Genomic DNA, 20,508 nt, shown 5'->3' on the forward strand with positions numbered 1-20,508 from the left:
AAACCGAAGTTATTTATTTATTTATTTATACTGCGGAGTCGCTTGACTCCAAGCAGGGGTGAACAAAGGTACAAGTAAAAAATAAACAAGATATATATATATAGACTAGCGCCATTCAAAAGCGAACAGATGATGCGAAAAAAAGCAAAAAACAAGGATTTCACATACAAAAGGCTCTCAAATTGTCAACAAACATTTCTACATTCGGGCTATTCACTACACACTTCGGGAGTTCATTCCAGTCTGTAATCGATTTTACAAAAAATGAGTGTTTAACTGTATTAGAATATGCACGAAATTCTTGTAGCATTTTGCCATGGTTATAACGCATACCTGCTCGCGAAACAGGAGTAATATAATCATGAGCGTTCATTTTAATGAGATTATTATATATTAGGTACAGAAATTTCAACCTAGCATCAGTGCGCCTTGTCTGCAGGGATTCTAGGCCAATAGATTTGATCATAGCTGTTACACTATCTGTTCGTTTGTATCTGTTGCAAATGAAACGGGCTGCGATTCTTTGCACTCTTTCTAATTTGGAAATATTCTTGGCTGTAAATGGGTCCCATAAACAACAGGCATATTCCATACGAGGCCGCACCAAAGCCTTATACGCTGCCAGTTTCACGTGTTTTGGGGCATTTGGCAGTTTACGCCTCAAACACCATAGAGTCTTCAGTGCTTTCCCGCAAGTAATATCGATGTGGGCATCCCAGTTTAGGTGATTAGATATCTGGACTCCAAGGTATTTTACAAACGAGGATTCTGGAAGTGGAACGCCAGCTATACAATATGGATGAGTCAGAACAGTTTTCTTTTTACAAATTCTAAGTACCAAACATTTATTAACGTTAAGAAGCATACCCCATTGGTTGCACCAGTTTGAGATCTTCTGCAGGTTACTGTTAAGCTTAATTTGGTCCGCTGTGGAGTTAACTAGGAAGTATAAAACGCAGTCATCAGCAAATAGTTTAACTCTAACTTCGGTATCAACCACATTAATTATGTCATTTACGTAAATTAAAAATAGGATAGGCCCCAGAACAGATCCTTGCGGAACACCAGATGAAACCGGAAGTGCATCAGAGTACTCATCGCCAACATGAACGCATTGAAATCTGTCTTCTAAGTAGGCTCTAATAAGGTCAATAATGTTAGGATTGATTCCGGCAGTGTAAAGCTTTCCTATGAGTTTGGTGTGCGGTACCTTATCGAAGGCTTTGGCGAAGTCAAGAAAAACAGCGTCCATTTGTTGTTTGTTGTTAACTGCAATAAAAAAATCATGGCAAGTGGTTATCAGTTGTGAGACGGTAGATAAACCTCGCCTAAATCCATGTTGCTGATCACACAAGAAATGGGTCGACTCCAGAAATTCTGTCAAAACTCGGCAGATCACATGCTCGAACATTTTGCAACTGGTCGAGACCAAAGATATTGGGCGATAATTAGATACGCAAGTTGGGTCATTGCCTTTAAAAACGGGGATGACACGTGCGGTTTTCCATTCTGATGGGACTGCGCACTGAGACAAACAGGCTTTGAAAATAACTTTCAGGTAATGCGATAACCATTCTGCGTAACGGCGGAGAAAAGCTGAAGGGATGTTATCAGGCCCGCTAGACTTTTTAACGTCAAGCTTCAGAAGAAGATTCAAAATACCTTCGCGGGAGATAGTAACATCTGGCATTAGCGCGGTATTCAGAATGGAGCAGATTTTTTCTTCGGATTCGGCCCATGTCTCTTGACAACTATCGTCCATACCGTGGAATATTAAGTTATCTCGGCTTGAACGATCTTCAAATTCGTTCAGTCTGTGATCAAGTGCTACGACATGAGCAACACTTTCGACCTGCGGCGCCTCAGATGTGCGAATACTGTTTTCCACTGCAGTAAGACGACCATCAATATCTGTAATCTGCAGCTCCATTGAATTTTGGGCCGCCTAAACTTCATTAAGTGCGGTCATAACTTCGTCGTGCCTAGGATCCATTTTATCATGTAAAAATTTTATTAGTGAGACCAATTCACTGTATTGCTGGGAAGACTCCTCCTTAGAGGGTCCAGGATTCAACTCAACGTCACCGGACAGTATTAACAACTTGGCGACGTGAACGCAATCACAAATCAAAGACAGCGACGATTGTGGGCATGGAATTACTAGCAAAAAAAAAATATCGTCAGATTTTTTGCAAAATAGCTCAGGAACTGAACCTACCTGCACCAAGAAACGAAATGGCGTTTGATGCATGTTCGCTGTTGCCGTACTTCCATGCCCACTAAGAGGATTCCAGAAGCGCCGACTTCTTAAGTAGTGTGCCGGAGATAATGCATCAGTCGATGCCGATGTCTTGCCCAAGGTGGGTTGCAGAAAGTGGTCTTCAAAAAAGGGGGCCGATCCCTCGCAGCGAAGCGGTCCGTCTGGTGGTGAGTCGAAAAGCTGGAGGCTGTCATCCCGCGTCAGCAGCAATGGACGCAACTGCGCAGTCGTGGCGCCGAGACGATGATTCCACGGGGCAAGCAGGATCAAGATCTGCACCAAGAAACGAAATGGCGATTGATGCATGTTCGCTGTTGCCGTACTTCCATGCCGACATGACGCATAGTTGTTTTTACTTTTATCACTATTTTGGGAATTGCGGTATCGTATCTGAACTCACCTGTTTTTTGTGTTTTGCTGTACTTTACTGTGTTTTTTATTTCTAACCTATTTTTCACAAACTTCTGTATTTGACACTCTTACACAATGCCTCTCCGGAGGCTTGTAAGGTTTCTGTAAATAAATAAATAAATAAAAAAATTTACCCCCGATTGAGGCTCCGACAAAAAAATGCGCAGTTTTGGCCTTTTTTTTCTGTACGTCTTTATTTCTGCGCTAAACAGGTTTTAACCTTGCTGTAGAAATGAGGGGAACTAAGGAGGTGGTGGGGGAGTTCGGCGTCCTCTTCTTCCTTAAGGTGAGGGGGTCGAGATATGTGGCAGCTGGTGTTTGCAGCCGAAACTATTTACACGCACGCAAGCCCGTTGCGCGCGACGGTGTCCGTGCTGTACACGCGGCCGACACAGTGCGTTGTCGTGGCGCGGCTCGCTCACTTCTTGGGCGGAGGCACGTTCTGAGCGAAGCTGCCGATGAGGTTGCCGGCCGGGTTGTAGTTGGCCACCACGAGCAGCTTTCCGGTGGCCGTGCGCGCTCGAGCAGTGCCGAGCTCGGTGCTGGCCTTCCAGACGACTTGCGTGAAGTGGCCGGAGCCGAGACTGCGTGGCTCGCAGCCGAACTGGTGCTTCTGGACCTCGCTGTACCACGAATCAACCACCTCTCTTCCTGCGGCCAATGCAGTCAGTGGTGAACGTAAAATGTCGGACTTCATGCTCGCTTTGAATTGATTGCAGTTCTAAAGCTTGAGAGCAAATGCATGCAGGGAGAATATCGCATTTCTAAACAGCTTCACGAGTGTGAGTAAAGTGATTCCGCACCTGTCACCTCCTTGGTGGGGTCTGATGACCAAGCCACGTAGATGTTCTCGCCGTACTTGTTGTTCGGGCGGTGACAAAACGTGTCCTTCTTGGCCAGTGTGTCAGCCCACTCCTGTGCGTATCGGCACAGCTGCACAGAGAAGGTGCGCGCAGGCATGAGCAAGTAATTCATCGGCCCTGAGACGCAAAATAGTTTCTCAGATACGTTTCACGCCTGCTTAATCTTTCATCATTGCCATGGAGTGATTTTTTTTTTCCTTTACACTTCGCTTTCAAAACTGCTGCATTCATGGCAGGTCTATCTGGTTGGAAAACGGGGTTGGTTGGTAACGATCCATAGGACAGCAGCATCAAAGGACACCACAACACCGAGACGTACCTTTGCTGTTGCTTGGCCACGCATTTATCACAGTTTATTTGTCTCTGTGTACTCGCGCCGGGCGTTGTAGAAATGAGCGCCATACTTTTCAAATGCGGGCAATTAGAGGAAATTCGCAACGGGAAGCAAATGATCTAAGCATCTGCTTGTTGCATCCAACCATATTGCCGAATTATTGTTTAGTGTGAAATTTCAGAATTAGTTGATTTATCGGCATTTTTTATTCGTCGAATATTTTATCAGTGGCCATTACATACACACGACATAAATAACTTATAGTTGCAGTTAACCTTTGCAACGAGCTCGAGGTCAGCAGAAAGAATTTCCGAAACAGATAACCAGGCAGTGAACCTTCAGTGGGTTTATCCTATAATCGCAGACATTGAGAGCATGTTGTAATATAGAGCCGCAAAGGACATATGACGCGAATTTCCTAATCGTACATACAGCGCCTGAACCTGAAATCAACATAATAAAGTTGTTCATGCGCCTTCATATGTACGATCGGGTCATGATTGGCCGGTAGCTTATCTAATGTCTGAATGCATATTGCGAATGGCCAATGCACAAGCACCGCCCACTTGCAAACTGATCTTACGTGCACGAAAACACTTAAACAGCTTTAAGACAGCAGGCTGTATTAATTATATTAGTCAGCCGTTGCATCGCCAGAGATCGTCTGCACTGTTTCGTTTTATATACCTTTCAGAACACGCTATAAATGTAAGGCGTTAGTGGGAGGTGCGAGTTTCCGTGGTTTTGCGGCGTTAAGTACTGCGCGAAGTCATTGCATCACGCATGCATTGCAAACATTGCTTTTACGTCACACGAACTGTGAACTCGAGTAATATTGCGGTTATTGACGTTGTCCCTAAGTGAAGAAGCACGTAGTTCGCGCGGCGAATTTGACTGTTAATTCGTTATTTGCGAAACTGAATCGGAAAGGCAGAGTGGTGAACTAAACGGCGATACTATAGTATTGCCGAGTCCTATAGCGCATTCTTCTGACGCTTGTCCTTCCACCGTGTAATCCGACAATTTAAGGCATCAAACAGTTTGACAGCTGCAGCCGGACATTTTTTTTGCAAAGCTGCCCTGCTCCCCTAAATTGCTCTGACCTCATCGCTATGCTTGAGCGGCGGAACACCGTGGATGGTGCGGTAGTGGTTGTGCCACTTGAGAGTTTCTTTCCGGAACTCCTTGTCACTGAGAGGCTTGGTCGGGGCCTTGCGGTCGCTGGGCGCATCTACGGGGGTGACCCTGGTCTTGTCCTTCTTTCCGCCCAGGAAGCCGAAGAGGCCCTTCTTGGGCTTGTCTTGGATGCGGAGGACGCCATCGTTGGTGACCACGTCCTCGATAACCTCCGCAGTGCCGCTGGCGTGTTCCTTGGTGGTGCGCGTCACCACGGTCCTCTGCACGTGGTGGCCTGTCTGAAGCCGGTCGCCCGGATAGCCCGAAGTCTCCGAGACTTGGACAACGCGTTGCGTTGTCGTGGTAGTCGTGGTGCGCACGCCCTGAAGACACAAAGAAACAGGACCGTAGTGATTAAGGGCGATGCAAAGGAGCATTGGGTACTGTCGATCGGCATCCTCCATTAGAACATAATTTATGAATTAGCTAAGTGAGACTGCTCCGCTGAAGTCGGCGCTTTTGCACAAGAGTACTGCACGTGGGCTCCGAATTGAGAATGGACGGTGCCTCGGGCCTTACGAATTGCTGCTGCGTGGTGAAGTTCGCCAAGGCTCGGGCAAGGATGTCAATACTGCCTGCAGGTATGCAAGTCGGAGGAAACTAGTGGACCAGATTTTGCCCCGGACGTTACAGATCGATCAGTTGGGCAAAGGAAAACGAAATGATCCTCTTGTAGGTTTTAGGAAGGTTACCGTTAGATATATCACGGAAAGTTGGAATTTTTGCCTTTACGGTTTAGAATCTGGAAACAATTGACGAAGGCGCTGGATAGAATTGAGAAGTTATTTTGTTCGACAGTACGGCTGAATACAGCGGGAAGAGCATCTTCACTGGAACAACTTATGAACCCGGAAGTTTAAAGCTACCACGCCTATTACATCTATTCGCTAGCACAACAGGCAAAAAACGAGTCAAAAATAATATTTTGCTTTAAACCCCGCTAATACTTTCATACTATAAAAAACAATAAAAACAAGCATGCCAGAACAGCAGGTTGGGCTTGTTGGTTGTCCATCCTGAAGTCAACAGCGCAGATCGCAGACGAGGACACGAGACGAAGACAAGACGAGCGGTCGTCCGGTCTTCGTCTCGTGTCCTCGTCTGCGATCTTCACGAGAAAAAAAGTTGTGGAGAAAGAAAGGAGACACCGAATAGCATTCGCTCACCCCATCTACACGGGTCACTGTTTGCTGGAATGACTGGCTGCCAGAAGACATCCTGCGCATAACAAAGAACAAACGTTGAATAAAGAATCATTATTAAACGAAAATAAATTATGTGTTATGCGTGCGCTGAAACGCATCACTAATTAAATTCAGCCACCGTCTGCCTGTGTAAGAAAGTTCAAATTTTTTGACACATCATGCATGAATTGCTGACGTTATAGAGAGTGTCCGTAATACCAGGAGGACCTGGTGTTACGTTACACAGGCAAACGCGCGCGCTGAATTCTGGGGCATACTCACTTAGCGAGGAAGCGTATTTCTCTTGTTGCCTGGGAGAAGCGTTATAGCCGAATGTTTCCTCGTGGATACCGCTGTCAAATGGCTCGCGGCCTTTATGTGCTTGGAGTCCCTTTGAGGCTCAGCTTTGTTTCCCATATCAGCAGATTAACGCCGCCTTCAGATCCTCATATTTCTCCAACGCGTCAGCCGTTGCGATCGCACACAGAAATATCAGCACCACCAGAAGGCGATACCAGAAATGCAAGCCATTGTCTTTCTTTCCCTTGGTATCTTGCTCCTGGCCAAAAGCAATCAGCGCCGGAGCACTGGGCGTCTCGTCTCTGTGCTTACTCGTGAGCGGCGTGGTATTCCGCCTGTGTGCCGTATCCGAAGCCATCTTGCTTGCGGAGGTATTGCCAGCATCGGGAAGTCTGCCACGCATTTGCCGCGAAACCTCAAACGTTTGCGCGTTAAAGTGCCATTCGCGAACTGTTAAAGTGATGCAGTCCTATCAACCACTCATCCTATGTGGGAGGCAAGTCGAGCGGCTGGCTAAGATGTCTTGTTTGATATGACGCAAGGATTTTTCTTCAAAGGAACGGATAGATTGTATATGTGTCGGAATAATTTAACATTTCTGTTCCAATTCTACTTAATTTTCTTTCGTCAATGGTTCAAGCAACACCATGGCCCCAGCTATCATTCGTGTCTTCCAGTCGGCGCAACGTGCGATTTGAAAGGAATCGAATAGCAAGATATCTTGAATCTTTTGATTGAGATCCTTTTTGATCCTGTTTTTGAAGAATGGCGAAACATACTTATTAGAGGCCATGGGGGGACGTTTGACAGCTGTTAGTGGTTATTGTCATGTGGTATTTGGGCGCGATGCAAGTTTTCGAAGTGTTTTAACGTCGCGTTTCTTTGCGTGCAAACAAATATCGATGTGACCCGCTTACGCCTGACAGGAAGCATATTCCACCTGCGTGCCAGCAGTGGTGCAGACACTATAGGGATTAAGTAATACAACGGTTCATTTCGAATTCTATTCAATTCTTTCTTCTGCCGCCGTCACTCGCTCGAATGACGTCGCACAATCGTGGTCTCCGGGACATGCCATCCGGCACAGAACCGGAGAAAATCAGTGAAAAACAATCATTGTATTAGGCCGGCCTAGGTGTACAAAAGACGTGTGGTCTGCATGGTTCTCGCGCACAGCACAGGCACCGCTGAAACAAAGTGTTCTCTTTGCATTATAACTGAAGAAACAGTGACGCAATGCGTCATAGCAGTATTTCCGACTTCGCTCATGCCTTTTTTGTTTTTGTTTTTTTTTAATTTGTCTCCTCCGCATTGCAGTACAACCAGCCGATCTCACAATTTAATTTCAAACTATTCTGTGTCACAATGCAGTTTCTGCTTCACATGCAAGCGCGGAACAGTTTCGCTGCAAGCCATAAAAAAGGAGGTCTGTTTGCTCGGAGAAGCTGCAGAATCGCATCGATGGCGCTCCTGAACCGCGGAATAAATCGTCTGGGCGGTTTGTTTCGGCTGAAATGTTGTTTTAAAAACAAAAACAGAAGGCATTTGTTAAAATGAGTCACCCGCAGTCAGTGCATGTTGTCTGATTGGCTGTCATCCTGTGCAGTATGGGCCTATCAGCTGTAACGCCATATCGCTGGCGAAACTGTGCGACGCATTTCGGTGCCCGTATCGATCTAATACGTTTCACGTTGCTGATTGCCGCTGCCCAGTGGAGTGTAGAGCAAAACTGACTGACATGCAGCCCCTATTTCATGCAACCGCGTCAAGTTACGATTTCGACGTCACGGGGGACTTGACCGTGAGAGCTTTGTACAGACGACAGATAGCGATCGCACGTCACACTTTCAACATGGGCGTTTACCCAAGTCCATTGTCTTATAAACCAATGCGCGTTCCGTGAAAGGATTGCCTCCTGGGATGGAAATGTCAGTGAGGATGACGCAGAGTACGAAAAAAGCACTTCATTACTGTGCACTGAAAGACTAACAGGGCACATTGAAGATAGCGATGGTAGATTGTGCCTCAGACACCACTTAAAGAGGTCACACCAGTAAACGCCCCATGCAGCTATATTCTCCCTAAAAATTGATAATAATAGTTGGTTTTTGGGGAAAGGAAATGGCGCAGTATCTGTCTCATATATCTTTGGACACCTGAACCGCGCCGTAAGGGAAGGGATAAAGGAGGGAGTGAAAGAAGAAAGGAAGGATAGGTGCCGTAGTGGAGGGTTCCGGCATAATTTCGACCACCTGGGGATCTTTAACGTGCACTGACATCGCACAGCAGACGGGCGCCTTAGCGTTTTTCCTCCGTAAAAACGCAGCCGCTACCCTAATAGGTTTCGTGCGCAGTCTACTTTCCTTTTTCTTAATTTACCAAAAGCGATGTTGCTTGTGATCAGGCGCCAGTTTCAGTAGAGTGGATTTTTTTTTACGACTAAAGCTGCGGAGTGCGTTTATAAGAAGAAATGTTTAGTTAAGCTATTGGCAGTCAAGTTACCACTTGTTAATACTAATTACACGGAGTTTATTAATATCCGAATACGCGAGATATCACTGTCCCAAGTAAACTTCCGGAGACCACACCAGCTAGTATGCTTACTCGCTAGACTTTTACGCCAAAAGAACTTTGAAACGTTGAGGCACTTTGGGTTAAGAAAAGGAAGTAATTCGGTGAACCGCTGTGAACTGTGAACCGCTCAGCGCCTGCCACCCGGGAACGAAAAAAAGAAAGGTTGGAATTGCATGCTTCACGGAAATTAATATTGTGTTTTTTACAAATTTATTTATTTAGTAACATTAAAATTAAAAGATAATTGAAGTTGTAAGCGGCGTTTGGAACCACACGAAACACAGCCGCCTGCATTTGAATGCAAGCACGCTCCGCTTCCAGGGCCCATTTGCGCTTTCCACTGATTATTCACTGCCTTAACTTCACGTGGCCCCTATGACAAAAGATAACGACCAAAAGCCTCGCGAAACCTTCTGAAAGTAGTACGACAGACGAGTGGCACTTCGGCCCTCTGCAGGATTGGTGAAACACTGTTGCAAATATCAATCAACCCTTCCGGCGCTGTGCACGTTGCAGCAATCAGCGCCGCAACAAGAAGTCAACGTGACTGACATTCAGCGATAACTGTACGATATCTTTGACTCACTTCCAATGGAGTGCTATTGCCAGCTTGGTTGCGCGGTAAGGCCTAGTTCTTCTCGCGGAAGTATGGACACATGGGAAGAAAATGCTCCAGGTATCCCACGAGATGACATTTACCACGAGCATTTTCTTCGCGTAGGCATGAGCAACAGTGGCAGCTGATTTACGCAGTTCGAAATGTCAGCAAAGACACACATAAAAAAAAAACGGGGTAGGAATTTGCCCAGTATCGGTTCAAAAGGCATCCATATTCACAGCGATGAGTACTATGTCGTAAAAATTATGGCCACAAATGGTGCAGTATGCACTCACGCGTCAAGTATCCAAGCCGGCAGGCGGTGTCATGGTATGTTTGAGCGCCGATCAGCGCATCGACGCATCGTTCGAGTGCCTATGTGGGGTGAATTTTTTTTCTTTTACACCATGAGATCTAGTAGAGCGGACTTTACTGCTACGATATCGACAGCCTTTTCTTTTACGCGTTGGAAGGCTAAACATGAATCTTAGAGCTGATATTGTGCTGAGCATCAGAGGAATTCCCAAGCAATGACATGCATTTCTAACATCTCCACCAATTAAGCGTTGATGCGTTACGGCGTGCAGTAAAACCTCTTATACCTGCAGAATTTTTAAAGCATGTTTGTCCACTGTCACCAAAAAGAATAACTATACCGAACGCTACGGGATTCTAGAGCCGTGTTTATTACCCTTGGAAAATTTGGGTGCAAACCGTCTGTAAAAGGAAGCCTTTTGTTCGCAGAGGAAACTGCAGCGTAAAGCATGCCGTTGCAAACACGATGTGCAGGCCCTTAGAAATACGAAGCTCCAAAATTAGTAGGTATTTTTTTTTAATTCAAAATACCCCCAAAGGCTGTCATGAAGAGGGTATTACGTGGTGGTGGGGTACACAGTGCTTGGTTGCAGCATGTATATGACACTAAAGTTAAAGACAAAGTACAGAAATAATATTTAGTGAAATATAGCTGAACAATTAAGTCTAAAACAATAAACATTGCTGAAAAGACATCAGGACAGATAACACATCAGAGCAATACAAAGCAGAGAGCAAAATACAACACTGGAAAAAAGCACTCAAAAGTGCAACCGGGAAAAAAAATGGTAGGGTTTTCACGTAGTTAAACCGAGTAGACATGCGAAAGCATGTGTTTAGCCTGGTTGGCTCATTGCTGGCTCGCTGGCACGTCTGGCGACGATATTAGACTCAGGTTAGACTCTGATCGAGGTTAAGCTGATCTGATCTGTTCACGCCGCAGATGGAAGTTGATGAAGACGACGGTGTGCAATGCACAGCGCGAGAGTGTGTTGCAGTTTAACACAAGGCGTGATTGGCTGCGGTGATAGCATAGTGCTCTCGTGCCATGTCCACCGAAGCTGATCTTTTCGCGCCTCCGCGGGTTCGAAACCTGTTCGTGGCAATATGTATTTAATTTCTGTACAGGCTGTTGCTATGCTAGGTATGGCCAAGGTTGGCCAAGAAGCAGAATTGACATCTGAGCTAGTTGGTTTTTCATTTTCAAAAATTCTGCTTCAGTTCATTTCTAGTACCTTGAGCTCCTCTTTAAGTGTTAATCCTCAAAAGCGCTTGTGTTGTTTGGTCTCCCTTGTCTGTTGTCCTAAGTGCGCTTTATATAATTTTTGAAAATTGGCCAAGAAGGATGGCGGTAAACTTTATAGAAAAGTGATAAGCAGGGAATTTTACGGCGAAGTGCCGGGATGTCTAAGTCAGCTTAACTAGTTTCTCCATACGTTCGTAGAAGACTAAGGGCGGCGCAAGCCCATGAACAAAAGCATCAGACAATGGCAATGTATCATGAACCCTTTTTCGTAGTGTTTTTTTTTATGCTGCAATATATTAGAGTCAGAGTGATAGTCACTGGGATAGCGATTTTGTGAGACTATCCCTAGACACTATCGACGTTTTTCTCAAGCCCAAGAAAACTTTCTTCCTATGGGGCAGAGAGAAAAAAAAGGAGGTATGTAGAGAAACGCAGGGAAAGAGAGGAGTGAAAAAGGTGGCGTGAGGGGAACAACAGACTTCAAAGGCGTATACGCAGGAGCGTGTTCACTAGTGCATTGTCAGTTTATGTAAATGAAATAAAAGGTTCACATGCGACTTGCTGAGCAATGGGAGCATTGCACGCGCATAGGATATGAACGGGATCCACCCCGGACACGTGTCTGTGCTGTGGCTTTCAGCTCTCTAGAAATTCATGGAAAAGATGAAAAAAAAAAACACCTCAGTTCGAGGAGGTAGGTCGAGAACAAAGGATAGACTTTAAAGGCAATGTTGAAGGGTTTTGTTGGACTTGGGTGCACCGGCGGTGGACTGCTTTTTCTGGAAACATTTTATTCGCGAAGATACAAATGTAGAAAGCACACGTAGTGGTGCACACAACAAACTGAAGTGACGGAAGAGAAATACGACATCAGCGACTATCCTGGTAGGTACACAGGACAGTAACGCAAGGAAAGAGGGAGGGCGAGGCATGCGGCCAAGTGAACAAGCTGCCTGCGATGAGGCTGCACCCGCATGTCAAAGGCCCGGGCGAGCAGTCCTCCGCAGTTTCTCATCGATATATGGACGAGATTACTTCTTAAGTAAGTGATTCCCGTGTCAATTATTAAACGCAACGATGTCCACGCTTTTTATCAAGTCCTCATTTCTCTCAATCTTCTGGAGTTTATCAATGGAGGCCATGTCATCCTCAACGATGCGCACGATATGCAGCTTGTTGATGCCTTAAGACAGTGGCTCCAGCTTAAATGCTTCCCAGAGATCCACGCCCATGTCGATGCGTCGATAACACACTTTCTTGCGGCACTCCTATAAACAGGATCCTCTGGCAGCAAAATGTATTTCCAAGGGAGACTTGCATTCTATGGTCGCAAAGAAATATTTCAACGTAGCAAATAATATGTCCTGTCGCTTTAATGCGCTATAGCTGAGAAAGAGTGGCTTTTGTTTACATCGCTATCGCAGCTCTGCCGGAAGCCTTGCCATGTGGCCATACACCGCTGCGAGTGCCTATTTGCGCTCATGACGTATGTGTGTGGATATCGGGCTACCAGCATAAGCGTCTAGCTGTGTTCGCACAGTGGGCTCTTTCTGCCATGCAGAACCGTCTGGCCACGTTAGGTCAGCTTAAAAGGCATGTTTCATGCTGTTCCCATGAGAAAGAAGTTGGCGCACGCGCTTACGCCTACGAGTGCAAGGAACCCAGATTCCTCAGGCAAGCCATGCGAGGTTCCTCCTCAGTGCCAAGGCTAACTGTACTGAAATGTTTGGCAGGTGCTGCATGGGGCAGTGGTCCTTCAACAGTGTTAAAGCTACACTCAGAAATCGGGAGCAGCAAAATTATATATGCATTGACTTTTATGTCGGCTTCAGACAGCCAGTATAGGCGACTTGAGATCACCCACAGGAAAGGCCTGAAAACTGCGCTGGGAGTTCCACGCCATGTGGCTTCCAGCAAGGTCTTTGAGAAGCCTGTTCCTTTCCGTTGCGTCTGCAGGCCTCCTGAAGGCTGATTCTACAATTAGTCCGTCTTGAAGAGACCCGGACAGGACCAGCCCCACTACCTCAATTCTTTGCTGCCCTTCCCACCCTCAGGACAGTAGGTTGGAGTGTCAGTAGGACCTTTTATGGATTTACGGTGACATTAATTGCCGCCTAGACATTCCAGTCTACGCTTGAAACGAGAGAGAGAGAGAGACCTGCGGCGGAAGTAAGGTCTTTGGTGCTTGAACACCTACACAGCGCCTACAGTAGCCAGAACAAGCGGGCTTATTGTGCAGGTTGGACTTCCACGGAAGATGAGTATCAGTAGGACACTTCATAGACTTAGGGTGACTCTATTTTCCACCTAGACACACCAGCTGTGCCCAAAAAGCGGGCTTTGTAACCTCTGTGAGTGTTCAAACATGTCCGTGTCACCGTCCTGAAAGTATAAGAAGTCATCTGGGCACCACTGCGTCGTCTGCGGATGTTGTAGCTACTACACGGAAAGAAGCACCTGTGTTCTTGCGAACTGTATGCGGCGTGCACGACGTGCGTCGAGAGCTCTGCCGCTGCCGAGTGTTCAGCCTGCATCATTTCACATCGGGTGTTGGGAACGCTGATCAGCTTCAAATATGGATCACTGCGGTGCACAGGAAGAATTGCGAGGCAAATACGAACACACGAGTAAGTAATGTTTGAAACGTGAGGCCTAACTGCTTGGCCATCGCAATACGTTTAGCATTCAGTGACCGCGTTATAGGACCATGAAGATATGTTCAGAGAATTCAGGACGGGGTGACTGTTAGTGTGTGTGTGCCGCTGAAGGACGGCGGGAATGAACGTCTCCTTTGCGGACTTGGAGGCTTGTTTCCTTGCGGCAAGCCTTGTGGCTCCTTGCGGCTCTGTCTGTCTCCTTCGTGTGGAGCTTGAGGGCGCCGCACCGATGTCCCAATGTGCATGTGGTGACGGCTAATCGGGTCCTACGGCTCGCGCGAAGCTCGAACCCACTGTGGCTGAGGGCCTGTACCCACCGTAGTAACCACAACGCCGACCGAGTGACACCCTAGCTGTGTCAATTCTGCTGCTCGGCTACACAAGAAGTACAAGTGAGCCTGCAGCTACAGCGTTGGTGTTCTGTGTTTGCACTTTAGTGGCATCGATCTGTGTGGTCGTGCTGAAATAGCGCGGTGGCTAGCAGTACAACCGATAGAAGGCAATGAATGAATTTGGCCGAATTGGGCGATCTGCCGTGGGCCCATTTTGGTCGTTTGAACTGCCTTGCTTGCATTTGTAGCACGAGTGATAAGTGGGTAACGCTTAGTCAGGGTTCCCCGAATTATCACATTACCCTGATTTCGTAACCTCGCGACTTCGCACGTGCGTAATTCATGGCTCGCAACAAGTGCAGGCCTCGGAAGGCTTGAGATAGTGACGTCACGAAACCATATCAGGCCTGCTATCTGTTCACGTATCCCCACATTATCGCGTAAAGGTCAGACATCCAGACGAAAGGTTTCTAGCAATGCTCATTGCATTATTGAAGGCTGCGTCATCATTCCGCGGACTTCTAACAACGCATGGTTTGAGAAAATCGCATGCGAAGTTCTTGTACTCACCGGAAGCATTTGCCCCAGTAATGGACGAAGGGCCTGCAAGTGCCATCGCTACTGGACACAGTGGCCTCGCTGAAAGTTTCACCATAAGTAAACTCGATCGCTGCAAATTATGCCGGTAATTACGGCGTCGTGCACCGTTTATGAAGTGCCGACTTGGCTTTTCTCCCGTATGCGCTGTGTGTCATGTCGCCTCGCGTGGCAGCCTGAAATTTGGGTTTTTGTACGCATCGAATAGCGGGTAAAGAGAGAGTAGCAAGTGGGATTTTCCCGAGGAGGGCAATGGACACGGTGCTACAAGAGGCAAAAGGTAAATTTTAGCAGAGGGGGAGCTCGAAAGAATTTCCGCGTTTTCTATTTATTTTCCTCTAATAGCGAGTACCTATAGCTGCGTTGCACATTTTGATCGTGTGTCGTCGCAGTAACAGCGCCACGCTATTCGTGCTTCAGCCATGGTGGTTTACGAGTGCCTCAGCGCCAGACATATGCGATGGAAGTCGATGCAAGTTCCGATTTTAATCCTGAAGATAGCGACCTGCAAATAGCATGGTTATTCATGCCGAGAGTTGGCAAACAAGTGAGCACGCACGCACGCACTGTCGTGTGTGCAGCAAGCATTTCAGGGAGCAAGATATTATGCATGAAGCTGGCGCTAAACTGTTTAATAAGTAGCAGCCGACGCCGAAGGGGCTGGCTCAAACACACGTCCACAGTTTAAACATTTAAAGATTTTTGTGTGCCGTCCAAGACCTGGTGTTGTCCCCACTACCGTACTTGACTGCTCTAAAATAGTTCAAGGAAGAAGTCGAACGGCGTCGCACCGCCGGCCCAAACCGAAATCGATTGGTCCGCATTTGATTTTTTTACTACATCGATATGACTTGGTGTTCTGCACAGCTCCGCACCTATCTCGTAGAAATTATCTTTCCAGCGGGATTTAGTGACCTGATGACACCTGTGACTATATAGACTTGGAAGCTTCAGTGTTGTTCATAATGGCGGCAGCATATGCGCTCTATGACGGCTGGGGAATGCTGCCCCGTTTTAGCGGCGAATAAAACTGACCAGGTTGTACAGCGACAGCTCGTTCACTCGGTGAGGTACTTGTGGCTGAGAAGGCCATTTAGTGCCTCGTATGTATTGTAAACATGACACCAAAGCCATAAGCGCAAAAACTAAGAGGTCTGAGACACTGCAATGCAGGGTATCGACACAAATGACCCGCCTTCCAGCGTCACCTGGGCGCAGCCTCAAGATGGCGCTACGATATGCTTTTTCTTTTTAAACATAACTCAAAGAAGACACGGACAACGCAGATGTGGACGGGACAGGCGCTATGCTCGATATGTCCTCGCGCCCTATACTAGATGGATCGTGTCATGCTGGGGTGATCTGTTGAAGACGGTATGCAGAAGCTAGCTCAGAAGAAGCCTTGAGGAGTTGTTTCAGGGAGCTGCTCTCACGCCGCTGACTGGCAGACATTGTGGACAACATTCATGCCATCACGGCTGCTGCTCGGCCGTCCGGTGAATCTCGTTTTGTATCTAAAGCGTACTCTCGTTGGTGAGGGGAACCATAGGCCTCATCCCTCCTGTGTTCAACAGTTACAGGGGTGCTATACAAGAGCACCACTAGATGGCTCAGTAGCGAATCCGGTGGCTTGTATATTTTTGGCAAAGGCTGTGTAATGTGCACTTTCCATTCGGTAACTTTCGTTCGAACCGCAAGGTGCTTCAAGCGGTGCAGTCCTGTTCACACTGGTGTTGCCGTTAGAGCTTTATGCTGCTTTGCGTATAAAGTGGCGCACTTACATGTAGCTGGTCTATAGAAGCACTTGCAAAGTAGTCCAACAAAACAACTTTATTCGCCAAAAAAACACAAAAAAGAATACATCGTTCTTTGGTTGGTGACCCGATGCGCCAAAGCAAGCCATAGAATCTATCCCTAGATGTAGCATGTGCTAGGGAAGGAATGTTGGGCGTTACAATCAAGACGCGTTTGAAGTCACCTATAGTGGCGCGTATACGATACTTTCCCTGGCGTAAGGCCAAAGTGTTAATACTTCTCTTCGTAATGGGATTGACTTCCACATTCAAACGTATTTGTGATCCTGGTGTGCCAACCCGAAACACGCCTTTCATATGTAGCAAATGCAGATGTTTAATTTGCATAGATGACCATGCACCGCCCTCAATTGTATAAGGGGCTCATAAAATGGCTTTTCAGGAGTACAGTCAAACAAACACCTTCACAGCAAAGGAACTTACTTCTATCCGAGGCACATATGACTGCCGTGCTTTACATATAGGAGTAATTGCAAAACACACGGCAGCCACTGCGAAGTCCACACGCGCCTGATGAGGTCAAGCAGGGAGGCGTACAATAAATTTCCTTTCGTGATATTAGGCAGCAGTGCGAGCTATTGACAGGTGTGAAATCAAGGAAACGAGAGCTTCAACACCGGTATTTTATTCACAATAACAGTTTATGCATTGTTTTGCCATTGGCAGACTGCAGAAGAACACGACCATGCAAACTGAGTATAATGTGCCTTGTAAACTGGGACAACGTAGGCCTTGTTGCGTTTCTTTGCATACGACTCCCGCCGCGCTCCTCACGTAAGCAAAACGAGACTTACTGCATTAATTCAAAACAACTTGCCTCTTTGCACTCGCTCGTTCGAAAGATACCGAACACACCGCGGTTCAAAACAGACTCGCTTATCGAGAACGGTATCTTGTAGTGAGGGGAACTCTTGAAGTTAATTTCAGCCACAAAATTAATGCAAATCACAATATGTGGGTCGCAGACTATTGATTCGCATAATATAGAACGCATCTCACTCAGTTTCTGGCTCCCAGCGTATACTGGCATAAAACCATAGACATTGGAATGTTTGTGTATGCATACAACAAGCCCATTTTTGCTGACCAAGGGCAAGCCTTTCGCTGAAAACTTTTAAATAGATACATTTCCCTATAGCGCGCATCGCCACACTATGTTACATTATATCCGCTCATTTCTCGCTGCTTGCTCCTTTGCCTATAGCTTGGGAGCCTGCTCGCGGGAAAAGTAGATTAAAAGTGAAACATCCATCTTGTACGCTGCTTTCTGCAGAAGAAGCTGCTTCCTAGTCAAGACACAATATAGTTTCATTTAAAGAAAAAACTCCTCAAGCTTGCAAGTGTTACGATTACTTCGTGTGCTTATAAATACACGCTTACAGGAGCAAAATTGTGTGCTAAACTGCATGCGTTACCAGCCTTTATTTTGTTTTTTTTTCCTTCCCTCTTTCGAACGCCATGACCACAGATCAAGACATGTTTGGCACGAAGTCACAATGGTGGTAAGTCTTATCAAAATATCGTATGATCGCATACTAAACGACTTTTAAATTCTCACATTAACAAAACTTGGGTAGCATTCATTTTGTACAGCAGATATAGCCGCTTGCGCTGCCTGAATTAAGGCCCCAGAAAATCACGCCTGGAGATAAAAGCCTGAAGCGCAATTACGAGCATGCATATATCGCCGGCTCGTGTTAGCTTACCGGCGTCGAAGAATTTTTTCATCCGTTTTATTCGCTTTTACCATGGCGTGCCCAAGCGACATGCACAAAGTTACACTAGTAGGCAAAGCCTATATAGTAACTCTAGGTTACACCAGCGCCTAGCGCCGTTGTCACTAATTGCATTGTACTATTCACAAGCGTTATCTGCGTAGCACCATGTTTCGTTGTAAATGCAAAGCTCCACACCAAAGCATACGGATTCGTTCGTCATCACAAACGTGTGGTCCTTTCTCGCGCTCACATCAGCATATTTTGAAGCTGACGCTTATTTTCCTCGATCGAATAATACTGATAGAACAAAGGGACTTCATACGCGCGACAGAATTTCTGACCAAAAATGCAGAGCTCCTGTGACGACTGGCGTTTGCAGGGAAAATTATTTACACACGTGCAAAGCCTGCCACGCGCGACGAGCTGTAGATGTGGCAGACCCAGTGCCTTGTCGTCGTCGTGGTGCGGCTCGCTCACTTCTTGGGCGGAGGCACGTTCTGAGCGAAGCTGCCGATGAGGTTGCCGGCCGGGTTGTAGTTGGCCACAACCAGGAGCTTGCCGGTGGCCGTGCGCGCTCGAGCCGTGCCGAGCTCGGTGCTGGCCTTCCAGACGACTTGCGTGAAGTGGCCGGAGCCGAGACTGCGTGGCTCGCAGCCGAACTGGTGCTGCTGGATCTCGCTGTACCACGAATCAACCGCCTCTCGTCCTGCGGCCAATGCAGTCAGTGGTGAACGTAAAATGTCGGGCTTCATGCTCGCTTTGAATTGACTGCAGTTCTAAAGTTTGAGAGCAAATGCATGCAGAGAGAACATCGCATTTCTAAACAGCGTCACGAGTGTGAGTAAAGTGATTCCGCACCTGTCACCTCCTTGGTGGGGTCTGATGACCAAGCCATGTAGATGTTCTCGCCGTACTTGTTGTTCGGGCGGTGACAAAACGTGTCCTTCTTGGCCAGGGTGTCAGCCCACTCCTGTGCGTATCGGCACAGCTGCACAGAGGAGGTGCGCGCAGGCATGAGCAAGTAATTCATCGGCACTGAGACGCAAAATAGTTTCTCAGATAAGTTTCACGCCTGCTTAATCTTTCATCATTGCCATGGAGTGATTTTTTTTTCCTTTACACTTCGCTTTCAAAGCTGCTGCATTCATGGCAGGTTTATTATGTTGGAAAACCGGGTTGGTTGGCAACGATCCATAGGACAGCACAACAGCGAGACGAGTGAAGTGCCGCGATACCATTAGTCCCGTCTCCCTGTTCTGCTGTCGATAATTACCTTTGCTCTTGCTGGGCCACGCATTTATCGCAGTTTCTTTGTCAGTGCGTATTCCCCGGGCGTTGTAGAAACGAGCGCGATTTTTTTTTTCGAATGCGGGCATTAGCGGAAATCCGCAGCGGGAAGTAAATGATCTAAACATCTGCTTGTTGCATCCAACCATATTGCCGAATTATTGTTTAGTGTGAAATTCTGGAATTAGCTAATTTTCGGCGTCTAATATCCATCGAACATTTTAACAGTGGCCAATATATATATATACACGACATAAATCAAGCACAGTTTCAGTTAACCTCTTTAGCGACTCCCAAGTCAGCAGAAGAATGGGAACTTTCAAATTATAGAATGGCACTCGAAAAAAAAAACACAGGTAGCCAGGCAGTGAAACACCAAAGGTCTATACCATAATGGCAGACTTGGAGACCACGCTGTATATTACAGCCGCAAAGGACACATGACCTGAATTTTCGGGTCTTCACAGTCCCGGGATCTGAAGCCAACATAACAACGTAACATGCGCCCCCACCTTTAAGATCAGGTTAGGACTGGCAGGTGACATTTCTGATGTCTAAATAGTTATTGCAAATAGCCAGTCATAAGCGCCGCCCCGTCACAAACTCGTCTTACGTACACACATTCATTTGAACAGCTTTGAGAATGTACAGGCACTGTCCCTTTTCATTGCTTGCGTTGGCGTCATGTGTGGCTCTAGCATGGAATTTGCACTTAATAAGACGTTACACCTCCACAAATTACCAGCACTGTTGTACTTCATTCGCATTTCAGTACGCGCTGTAAAATTAAGACTGGCGGGACATGAAAGTATTGCGGGTGTAGCGGCGGTTAGTACACGTAG

General features: G+C 46.7%; 2 protein-coding genes across 5 annotated transcripts in view; both read right to left on the reverse strand.

Moving 5' to 3' along the window:
* Positions 1 to 1,723: 1,723 nt before the first annotated feature.
* On the reverse strand, positions 1,724 to 6,625 carry LOC144114107 (Golgi-associated plant pathogenesis-related protein 1-like). Its single transcript, XM_077647592.1, has 6 exons — positions 6,511 to 6,625; positions 6,211 to 6,262; positions 4,972 to 5,367; positions 3,475 to 3,604; positions 3,094 to 3,322; positions 1,724 to 2,533 (listed from the first exon to the last, which is right to left on the reverse strand). Exons 2-6 carry the CDS (start codon positions 6,259 to 6,261, stop codon positions 2,527 to 2,529), a joined length of 813 nt encoding a protein of 270 aa, XP_077503718.1. The 5' UTR covers position 6,262; positions 6,511 to 6,625; the 3' UTR covers positions 1,724 to 2,526.
* Positions 6,626 to 16,659: 10,034 nt separating this feature from the next.
* LOC144114106 (Golgi-associated plant pathogenesis-related protein 1-like) overlaps positions 16,660 to 20,508 on the reverse strand; it is a 31,219-nt gene continuing 27,370 nt past the window's right edge. For all 4 annotated transcript variants that reach the window (XM_077647588.1, XM_077647591.1, XM_077647589.1 and 1 more), the window contains exons 4-5: positions 19,238 to 19,367; positions 16,660 to 19,085 (exon numbers count right to left, since the gene is read on the reverse strand). In XM_077647588.1, the coding sequence (XP_077503714.1) occupies positions 18,853 to 19,085; positions 19,238 to 19,367 (363 nt within the window). In that variant the 3' untranslated portion in view covers positions 16,660 to 18,852. The remainder of the gene's footprint in view (positions 19,086 to 19,237; positions 19,368 to 20,508) is intronic.

This window comes from Amblyomma americanum, chromosome 1 (assembly GCF_052857255.1).
Source record: "Amblyomma americanum isolate KBUSLIRL-KWMA chromosome 1, ASM5285725v1, whole genome shotgun sequence".
Taxonomy (NCBI): Eukaryota; Metazoa; Arthropoda; class Arachnida; order Ixodida; family Ixodidae; genus Amblyomma; species Amblyomma americanum.